General features: G+C 47.3%; 1 protein-coding gene across 1 annotated transcript; it reads left to right on the top strand.

Moving 5' to 3' along the window:
* The first annotated feature begins 2,786 nt into the window (after nucleotides 1–2,786).
* On the top strand, nucleotides 2,787–4,919 carry TNFSF9 (TNF superfamily member 9). The gene is made up of 3 exons (XM_036282235.1): nucleotides 2,787–3,056; nucleotides 3,628–3,664; nucleotides 4,459–4,919. Exons 1-3 carry the CDS (start codon nucleotides 2,787–2,789, stop codon nucleotides 4,917–4,919), a joined length of 768 nt encoding a protein of 255 aa, XP_036138128.1.
* The last annotated feature ends 6,041 nt before the right edge of the window (nucleotides 4,920–10,960 follow it).

The raw sequence follows: 10,960 nt of genomic DNA, 5'->3' as shown, positions 1-10,960 counted from the left end.
CTGTATCTATGAGAATGTGTCTGTTCTGCTTGTTCATTTTGCAAACAAGAATATTCTAGATGGCAGAAATTGCTGGTAAAGAAATGTGGTGGGTGATGTGACAGGGCAGAGGGAGAGGCACTTTGATTTGGGTTTTCTGAGATGGTGACCTTTGGAGTCCTCCAAATTCCTCTTTTTGTCAGCTTGGGCAATCTTTGGCTGTTGCCAGCTGTGGGTTAGAGCTTAATAATAAACAGATTGGCTTCTTGGCAGGGCAGTGGTATCCAGGAGAGGGCCCTTTGGCTTCAGTATCTTTAAATCTTCGTCCTGATTGGTCAAATTCCTGGGATGTGAAGGAGGAGAGCAAGGGTTGAGGTGGGGAGTTCACAGGTTTGCTTAATACTCCTGTGTTCAGAGTGATTGTTCTACCGGTTATGGCTGTTCCTTCCACCAGAAATGCTGCCATTTCTACTCTTTGGAGGAAGAAAAAGAAAACATGCTTTTTCACCCTGGTGAGAAGTGTCAAAAAAGTAAAAAAAAAAAAGTGGATCCACTTTAAAATGGAGCTGGAGCTGCCATGCCAGAACTTCTTTGCACATCTTATGCCTCAAACCTTTGGAAGGTCAAAACAGGGCAAAATAACCTTTGGGCTGGGCTTAAGACAACTTGCTTCCCCAAAAAACTGTAAAGAAAGCACATATAATGAGGAGTGGACTGAAAATCAAAAACATTGTTTAGGTTACATCACTATGTTACGTTATCTGTCTGTACCAATAAAATGCCTTGTGTCTATTGATATAATTGTTCCCCTTCCCCTTCTCATAAATACCCCTTGCTTTTGTCTCCTAATTGGAAGACTGAATCGGTGCATCCTGAATAGTTATTCATTTTTATTTCAAATTAATAAATACTTGTTACCTCTTGCTTTGAAAGGTCTTTATTTTATTATAATTTTTTAAAATCCTCACAGGAGGATATTTTTACATTTATCTTCAGACAGAGTGGGAGGGAGAGAGAGACACACATTGCTTGGTTGCCACCTGCACAACCCCAACAGGGGTCAGAACAAATCGCAACTGAGGTACGTGGCCTTGGCTGGAATGGAACCCGTGATTCCCTGGTCCACTGAGTCAAACCGGCCAGGGCTATTATTTTGTTAACAGGAGAAAAGCTGATGTCTCTTGGGAGTTTACTTTCTGTAAACTCTTCTATTTTAGCGGCCACCCATCACATTCTCCTTCAGAGTCATCAGGAGTCACAGATAACTGAACTTTGGGGGATAGTGGTAGTAAAATCTCAAGCGGGAAATAATATTTGGCTTTCCACTGTACTGGCCTGCACTTTTGTTTTGGGTGTTAAAACAATCACTGGACTGTCGCTGCAGTGTGTGTTCAGAAGAGTGAAAGTAGAGGTGGGTGCTCCATTCATCATCTTTACCCAGAGGACGGTTGGAACCGAGGCTGACTGCCAATCTGGGGAAAGAACATCCCAGTCAGAAGGACTGCACGTGTGAAGGAATAACAACCTGGATACAATGCAGTGTGTTCTCCAACTTGGGCAAAAGTCAGAATCTTTTGGATGGTTCATTCAAACACCAATTGCTGGGCTTTTCCCGTGGATAGACTGAAGTGCTAGAATTTGCATAGATGATGTTGCTGCAAGTTGGTTTGGGTGTCACACTTTATAAACTGTTCATATAACGGAAGCATTTAGCACCTGTGCATCAATACAAGTCATTATGTTTTTCCCTCTGTAATTCCCCAGCAAGGGCCAATGCTAGAACTCCGAGCACAGGGTGGCATTCTGTACCAAAATCCCCCCCCCCCACACTTCCTGGCCTGCTGGCAGAGGCCTAAGACCAATCGCGGGGCCCACCTTCCCATTTCACACAGGGAGAGTGAGACCTGGAGCAGGTCAGTAAGCTGGCCAGTGTCCACCCAGCAGGTCTGGGCAGAGCAGGGCTTTCTTCCCATCTCTCAATCCAGGGTTGCTTCCTCTTTTGGGTGGAGTTTTGGCTGGCTCTCTGCTCCTCCTCCCGCCCGCGCCTGACTGAAAGGGAAATTTGAATTTCCTCTGTCTCACTCGTGTCCTTTTCCTTCAGGGGGAATTTCTCTACCTGGACTCTCCAGCCTTCCGCTTGTGGGGTCCAGAGGGGGCTCCTGACAGGAAGCGGTCTAGGTGGGTGGGTGGGGGTAGGCCACGGAAGGGCTAGGGGTCCTGAGGAAGGTGAGGGGCAGGGAGGGCTGAGTATGGCACTCCGGGTTCCACTGGGGGTTTTACTTCAGGGAAGGCCTGGCTGTCCTCTGACCCCTCTGCAGAAGTGCTGGATTTACCGGGTCCCTGGGGGAGCCTGGGTGGGAGCCACAAGAAGGAGGAAAAGAGACAAAGAGACACAGAGACTCAGAAAGTGAGAATGGGAGGAGTGGGGTGGGGGGAAGAGGGAGAGACACAGAGAGACACAGAAATAACAAGGGATAGAAAAATCCCCTGAGACCCAGACTCAATTTAGGGACAATCAAGGGAGACAGTGACACACTGTGAGAAAGGCACAGATAAAAGGAGAGATACATAATTACAAAGAGGCACCCAGAGAGGCAGAGAGAGAGAAAACTCCGGAGGAAGAAGAAACAGTGGGGCAGAGAAAGGAGACCTGAGATGGGGGATCCAGAGAAAGTTAGGTAGGGAAAGCTCCGCCAGAGGGGGCGGGCGCTGGGATCCCCGCCGTCTCCGCCCCGGAAAGCCCGGCTTCCGGATTCAATATAAAGCGGAGAGCCCGGGACCCCGGCTGCAGCCGCCTGCCGCTGGCCATGAGCTCCAGCTCGGACGCCGTCCTGGAACTGGAGGCCCCGCGGCCGCCCGCGCCTCGTGGCCACGCTTGTCGCCAGCTGCCTTGGGTTCTGGTCTTCGTGCTGCTGTTGCAGCCGCTTGTCATCTGCCTCTCCGCCTTGGTCGTCCGCGCCTGGATGATGCCCTGCGGCTCCGCCTCGCCCTGCCCCAGCCCTGCGCCCAACTCGAGACTCCCCGAGGTCCCCGAGCTCCTTCCTGACGCCTGGGCCCGCCTGCCCGACTCCTCGCAGGTGAGATGCACCCCTACTTGGGACCCTTTTTCCATCCTGCACTCCGGGGCGACCCTCTTCTGTACCCCAGGCCGACGGTCCGTCCCTCTCGGGGCCCTGAGAGCACCCCGTCTTTATCCAGGACTTCGGAGGGCACCCCTTTTGATCTCATCACCCCCGTGAGACCTCATCTGCATCCTGCACCCCAGGGTGGGAACTTTTCTTCGTCGCGGACTTCGCGGAGCACGTCCGACTATTGAGGGGATTCACACATTTTTTTCCAACTCCCGGAGAACCTAGTTTTTCTCCCGGACCTCTGGGTGTCCCCCTTTTCCTCTCAAGACGTCCCTGATCTAAGACCACTGGCAGGGATCCCACTTCTTTTCTGTCTTGAATCCTGGCGGGTCCCACCGGTTGGGACAGGTTGAGCCCCCAACTTCAGGTGTGCGTGTGTGTTGGTGTGTTCTTTTGGAGCAGGGGGAAAAGAGAGCAAACGTCCAAGGTTTGCGCAGACGCGGGGTGGGGGCCCCTTTTCAAGGACTGCGGAAGCGGTTGGTGGCCCCTCCATCCACTTTCTGCCTTTCCTCCTCAGGGCGTGGGCACGTACGCGCAGCTGGTGGCCCGAGATGGTGAGTGTCCTGTGCCATCCCTGTCCGCATGGGGAGGGGGACACTAAGTAAGAGTGTCCTGGGAGCTGGAGGCCTCCTTCTAACTGAATCTGACCCTCTACCCCTTCCCTCTCTGAAAGCTGTCTTCTCATCTCTTTGAACCTGACCTGTCTCTCTTTCTGACCTCTGGGTTCCCTCTGCTCCTCAGCTGACCTCCATTTGCCCACCTAAAACCCACCCTCTCAGATCTGGGGCTGGATCCCCAAATCCCATCCTGGCCTGGTCTCTCACTCCGGGCTCTGGGAGGTTCACACTGTCCTTCCCGCTTGCTTTCCCTCTTTCCTTCCATAGACCCTCCTCCCCTCTCCCTTTTAGACTCTCCTCTTTAGACTCTCTTCCTCATCTCTTCTCTTCTCTTCACCCTTCCTGAGATCCGCACCCACTCTCCCTTCCCCCTCCTCCTCTGAGTCCCCTCCTTTATTCTATCCCATTTCCCCTTTCCATTCACCTCTCTCTCTAAACCCCTTCCTTCCATCTCCAAGATTCCCTTGCTCTACCCCCATCCCCTTTTGCATTGCATCTCCTTCTCCTGCCCTTGTCTGTTCCTGGAAATCCCTCACCTTCCACCCCCAGCCCTCTCAGAGTCCCTCCGCCTCAATCTCTTCCTCACAGCCTTCCCCCTCCCTTCTGTCCCTTCCTCCTTCCATTTTCCCAGCCCCACCTCACTCTGCGAACCCTATCACCCCCTCCCCAGGGTTGTGCCCTTGCCCACATCCTTGCTTAGCATCACCCCTTCTCCCTTTCTCCTCCAGCAGCACTGCTGACAGAAGGGCTCCTGCACTGGTACAGTGACCCTGGCTTGAAAGATGTGTTCCTGGCACCTGGCCTGACCTATGATGAGCACACACAGGAGCTGGTGGTGTCTGAGGCTGGCATCTACTATGTCTACTTGAACGTGAAACTGCAACGTGTGGTGGCCAGAAGTGGCTCTGGCTCAGTCTCCATTGCCCTGCACCTGCAGCCACTGGGTACAGGGGCTGCAGCTCTGGCCCTGACCCTGGACCTGCCGTCTCCATCTTCTGAAGCCCGGGACTCAGCAGCTGGTTACAAGGGTGGCCTGCTGCATCTGGGTGCTGGCCAGCGCCTGGGTGTCCACCTCAGGGCTATGGCCGAGGTGCGTCCTGCCTGGCAGCTTGTGCAAGGCGCTACGATCTTGGGCCTCTACCGAGTGTCCAGCAAAGTCCCCGCTGGACTCCCCTCCCAACAGCCTTCATGAGGCAAGTGGGGTTGCCACCCCCTGCAGGAAGACTGAATCCTGCCTTGCTTCCTTGGGGCCTATGCTGATGGGTCCTGGCTTCTCTACCTCACCAGGCTGGACAAGGGTTCTGGCTGCTGACCTCCTCCTCAGGGTCTCTCTCAGTCCCTCTATCACTCCTGCCCCAAGTTGAACTCTTGGTATTTATTATGAGCCTGAGCTCAGACAGTGGACTTTATATTTATCTGTTCAACCTATATTTATTGAACAATTACTACATGCTGTGCAGGGCTAGAGAAACATCAGCAAGCAAAACAGACCAAAACAAATCCTTACTTATGTTAATTTGTGAGAAATATGTATTTCTAGCCCCCCTGTGGAATTTGTAGGTTAGCTTTTGGGAGTTTGCAGAATTCTTTGTTGTTGAGTTTCATTCATTCATGCAACTTGTATTTTGAGCCTTTACTATGTGTCAGGCACTTTTATGGGTTTTGGTCTGTCCTGTCATGAACAAGACAGACCAAAACCCCAGCTTTTGCTAAGCTGACATCTATCTAATAGGTTGGTTTGATACTGTGACTGTGACTATGACGGTGTGTGACCCAATGTGACGGGGCCAGGGAACAGTGTGAGGTGGTGCATGGTACTGGATGATAAAATGTTTATAAATTTAATAATGACTATGTATTGCGCATTTACTGTATGCCAGACAGTGTTATTTGAGACTCATGACTACCATATGCTTTAAAGATTTTATTATTTCCATTTTACTATTATGTATGCTCGTGAGGTTATTTCCCTCTATTGTAAGTGTGTGGTTCTGCAGGAAATTGCTTGCTAGCTCTGTTTAGTGATATCACACTTAAAACCAGCCACAGGAATCAGCAAATGTTATAAGACAGTGCTTGAGTTATTGTCTGTTGATCATTTAGACTTAAAGTGATGGAGGAACTAATTTTAACAAGTGGACTAGACTTAAAAGTGTGTCTTGTCCCTACCTGTTACATTGTGAATATCATACAAAAAATCAAGGAAGTCTTTGTCTAGTATTTTCAAAGCATTATCTGACTTAGAAAGAAGTTGCTCATGTCATGCACAAGCAAATGAAGTGTGGACATACATCTTTGGTCCATTTTATTTTAGTCTTTAGAGGAAAATACAATCTACATTTTCTTGGTTGTCACTTGCACACAGGGTTGACTGTGGGTATACAAGAGTGGGAAAAATTAAGGCATTCTGCAGGAATCAACTGACTAGATAGAATTTGCAATGAAGAATATTCTCTATTCCTAACTGGTGTGCTACAATTATTTATGCCTATAAAAGTTATAATAAACACAGGACTTAATTCCCCACTCTGAGAGCTGCTTGTCAAACATGTACCAGTACCCTGTCCCTCTCTACAGACCTGGCCAGTTTCCCCTACCCCATAATTTTTGTTGACATGCAGAAATTCCACACACAAAATCACCTGGGCCCTGGCTCTCCTTACAGATGTAGGAGAAAAGGGGCTGGGTGAACAGAGAAGTCTTCACAGAGCAGACTTTGATGGGCCTTAAGACGAGAGATGGAGTGAGCAAGGCAGAGGTGGGAGAGTTTGGCCTGCAGTAGCCAGACAGGAGGGTGTGAGATGGACAGCAGAGATGTAGACATGGAGGTGAATTGCATTTGTCTGACCCATCTCAAGGAGTTTGTTTCTCCTGAGTGGGCAGAACTGACATTGAGCTAACACACACGAGTATAGCCATACTAGTCATTAAATTATTAAAACAGTTCCATACTGCTCGGCAAGTACCTGTTACTCCCAGTCCCCATTCCTAGATACTTCCTCTGGACACCCTAGGATGGCCCTTGTGACCAAGTATCCAAAGCCTTAACCCTTGGTGCATCTCTAGAATTTGTTGGGGAAGGGTAGTCCCCAGAATTCTTGATCCAGGAGCCAATGTCAAATCTGATTGGTCAGTGTCTGGCTACACTGGCTATTTTCTATTAAACACCCTTGACACTAGGTGATGCTTTCCCTTGGCACAGCTGCTTGGGTGTACACATGACTCAAGCTGGGCCAATCTCCACAGAGTGGGCGGGCCTGGCCTCACAGACAGTATTAGTCAAGAACTCGAACCTCTATAGGAGAGAGAAGCATGAAAAGGGCCCTGTGCAGAGAGAGGACAAGAAGATGCACAGGAATTTGCAAATGAGAACACAGACCCTAGAGAGAGAGGAGGGACCTAAGTTTCCTACTTGCCTCTTCGTAGGTTGCCCTATGCCTATTGGAAAACCCTATTACAGGGGAGGGCAAAAGTAGGTTTACAGTTGTGAGTATAAAAAACAGAGTTTATTCTTGTACTATTATTTATTTATTTCCATATGAACAACTGTATACTTACTTTAGCCTCACCCTGTATTTTCTTAGGGCTTCCCTAATAAAGTGCCACTAACTGGGTGGCTTAAAACAACAGACATGTATTATTCCCTGGTTCTAGAGGCCAGAAGTCCAAAATTAAGGTCCAGCAGGGCCATATAAGGAGTTTCCCAGACAAGAAAATGCTAAAGGAGTTCATCACAACCAAATCAGTATTATATGAAATGTTGAAGGGTCTTTTGAAGAAAAAGAAGATAAAAAATATGAAGGACCAGTCAGAAATGAAGGATGCACTAACTGAAATAAAGAATAATTTACAGGGATTCAATAATAGAGTAGGTGAAGCCAAGAAGAAAACCATCAATTTGGAATATAAGGAAGCTAAAAACACCCAATCAGAACAGAAAAAAGAATAAAAAAAAAAAATGAGGATAGTATAAGAAGCCTGTGGGACAACTTCAAGTGTACCAACATTTACATCATGGAAGTGCCAGAAGGAGTGCAAGAAATTGAAAACCTATTTAAAAAAATAATAACATAAAACTTTCCTAACTTGGAGAAGGAAACAGACATACAAGTCCAGGAAGCACAGAGAGTCCTAAACAAGATGAACCCAAAGAGGTCGACACTAAGACACATCATCATCAAAATGCAAAAGGTTAAAGACAAAAACAGACTCTTAAAAGCAGCAAGAGAAAAGCAGTTAGTTATGTACAAGGGAGCTCCCATAAGACTGTCAGCCAATTTCTCAGAAGAAACTTTGCGGGCCAGAGGGAGTGGCAAGAAATAGTCAAAGTGATGAAAAGCAAGGACCTGCAACCAAGATTAAGCTATCCTGCAAAGCTATCATTTAGAATTGATGGCCGTATAAGGAGTTTTCCAGACAAGAAAAAGCTAAAGGAGTCCATCACAACCAAATCAGTATTATATGAAATGTTGAAGGGTCTTTTGAAGAAAAAGAAGATAAAAAATATGAACAACAAAATGGCAATAAATACATATCTATCAGCAATTAAATCTACAAACAAAGATGAAGAAGCAGAACAAAAACAGACTCATAGATAACAGAACTTTTTGTTGGTTCCCAGATGTGAGAGGGGATGGGTGAAAAAGATGAAGGAATTAAGCAGTACAAATTTGTTGTTAGACTGAGGAACCTCAAAGGAAAGTGGGAGGTGGGGCAGGAAGAGAGAAACTAAAGAATTTATATGCATATATGCATAACCAATAGACACAGACAATAGTGTGGGGAAGACAGAAGTGGGGTGGGAGTGGGGAGGAGGGGATCAAGGGGGGAAAAGGAGGGACATCTGTAATACATTCACAATAAAGATAAGTTTAAAAAGTGGGCGGGAGCCCTGCCGGTTTGGCTCAGCGGTTAGAGAGAGTGTCAGCCTGTGGTCCAGAAAGACCTGGGTTCAGTTCCCACTAAGGGCATGTACCTAGGTTGCAGTTTGTCCCTGGCCCTGGTTGGGTCGTGCGGGTGGCAACCACTCGATGTTTCTCTGTCCCCCCCCCCCCACTCTATCTGAACAAAAAATGGAAAAAATGTCCTCGGGTGAGGATAAAAAATAAAAAAAATAAAAAAGGGGGGGAAGGACAAGTCATATATGATGTAGGGCCCACACTACGCCAGTATGACCTCATTTTAATTTAATCGCATCTAGAAGGATCCCCCCCCCCCTTATTTCCAAACATGGTCATAATTTGAGATTCCATGGAGGACATGAATCTTGGGAGGACAGTATTCAACCCAGTTCATGTAGTATGTCCCTTCAGAGGCTGTGAGAAACTTCAGTGTCCTATGATTTTCCTCTGGGGAGGGTTCTGTTCTGTGCTGCTAAATGACCTTTAAGATAGTGGTTCTCAAGGATGCAGATTCTTAAGGCTGTTGGTGTCTTTCCTGGTGGCTTTGAGATCTGAGAGTCTGTCCTACTTTCTGAGTCACAATCATCTGTAGGATGTTACCAAGACTCAATGTATGCAGATGGAATTCTACAATAACGACAATAACCATTCTTGACATTTATTTATTTATTTTTTCTTTATTGATTTTAGAGAGAAGAAGGGAGAGGGAGAGAGAGATAGAAACATTGATGAGTGAGAACATTGATTGGCCACCTCTCGCATGTCCCCCACTGGGGATTGAGCCTACAACCTGGGCATGTGCCCTGACTGGGAATTGAACTGACAAACTCTTGGTGCATAGGTTGATGCTCAACTACCAGCCAGGCCATACTTGACATTTATTGATGCTACTGGACCCAGACACTAATTGCTTTGTAGGGACTCCATCAGGAAGGTACTATTCTATTTTTATTCCAAATTTACAGGCAAGAAAACTGAGTCCCAGGGAGGTTAACCCAAGTCACATATCTAATAACAAGTAGAGTAGTTAACAGTATAAGCTCTAGAGCCGAACTTGCTGGAACCCTGGTCACTTTCCAGTAACCTTATAGTATACATAAAAGTTTGGGTTGAGCCCTACCTGGTTTGGTTCAGCAGTTAGAGCATTGGTCTACGGAATGTAAGGTCACAGGTTTGATCCTGGTCAAGGGCACCTGCCTGGGGTTGCATGTTCCATCCCCAGCCCCAGTTAGGGTCACGTGGGAGGCAACCAATCATGTGTCTTTTTCACATCAATGTTTCTTTCTCTCTTTTCCTCCCTCCCACTCTATCTAAAAAATCGACTTGGAGCCCTGGCCGGTTTGGCTCAGCGGTTAGAGCGTCGGCCTGCGGTCCTGAGAGACCCGGGTTCGGTTCCGGCTAAGGGCGCGTACCTCGGTTGCAGTTTGTCTCTGGCCCTGGTCGGTCGTGCGGGTGGCAGCCACTCGATATGTTCCTTTCACATCGATGTTTCTCTCTCTCTCTCTGTTCCTGTCTCTCCCTCCCACTCTACCTGAACAAAAAAAAAATGGGAAAATGTCCTCAGGTGAGGATAAAAAAAAAAAAAAATCGACGGGGAGATATCCTCAGGTGAGAATTAACAACAACAACAACAACAACAACAACAACAAACTTTGAGTTGAACTCTGCCCTCCCCCAAATTCATATGTTGAATTTCTAACCTCCAGAACCTCAGAATGTGACTGTATTTGGAGACAAGGTCTTTACAGAGGTAATTAAGTTAAAACAATGTCATTGAGCTCAATCCTAATCCAATATGACTAGTATCCTTGTAAAAAGTGGAAATTTGGACACACGCACACACGTGCTCATATCCACAGGGAGAATGTCATGTAAATGTAAGAAGACGGCCTCTACAAGCCAAGGAGTCAGGCCTAGAACCAACCCTTCCCTCACAGCCCTCAGAAGGGATCAACCCTGCCGACACCTCAGTCTCCTTTGGCAGCCCAAATCGACTAAACCCGTGTGAATGTGTTTATGGCTTTTATTTATTCCTTAGCTGAAGTACTCATAAAGCAGATACAGTATGCTTGATTATTGGGGCTGCCCCAGAAGCTCCTGGTGGGGTAATATATGTGTAAAGTTAAAACTCAGTTTTTTTCTTTCCTATTAGGGAAAAACCCAGTTCTTCCCTAGTGTGTGTTGCTCTCCTGCAAGTCTCCTTTACTACCCACACAAAACATTTCGCTTTTGACAATGCTGATCACCAAATATATGGATGTTTTCCCCCACACTTATAAGCAAATCTTAGACATCAGCTGGGTGTCCAACAATTCAACTAATCCTGATACCA

Source organism: Molossus molossus, unplaced genomic scaffold, assembly GCF_014108415.1.
Source record: "Molossus molossus isolate mMolMol1 unplaced genomic scaffold, mMolMol1.p scaffold_m16_p_4, whole genome shotgun sequence".
NCBI classification, from domain to species: Eukaryota; Metazoa; Chordata; class Mammalia; order Chiroptera; family Molossidae; genus Molossus; species Molossus molossus.
Note: the sequence above shows the minus strand (reverse complement) of the source record. Positions and strands in the feature narration are given on the sequence as shown.

What these genes read in the sequence shown, in the direction of transcription:
- TNFSF9 (XM_036282235.1), top strand. Translation starts at nt 2,787, where the DNA reads ATGAGCTCCAGCTCGGACGCCGTCCTGGAACTGGAGGCCCCGCGGCCG. An exon ending in GCCTGCCCGACTCCTCGCAG is followed by an intron (nt 3,057 to 3,627) that starts GTGAGATGCACC and finishes TTTCCTCCTCAG; the next exon opens with GGCGTGGGCACGTACGCGCA. An exon ending in GCAGCTGGTGGCCCGAGATG is followed by an intron (nt 3,665 to 4,458) that starts GTGAGTGTCCTG and finishes CTCCTCCAGCAG; the next exon opens with CACTGCTGACAGAAGGGCTC.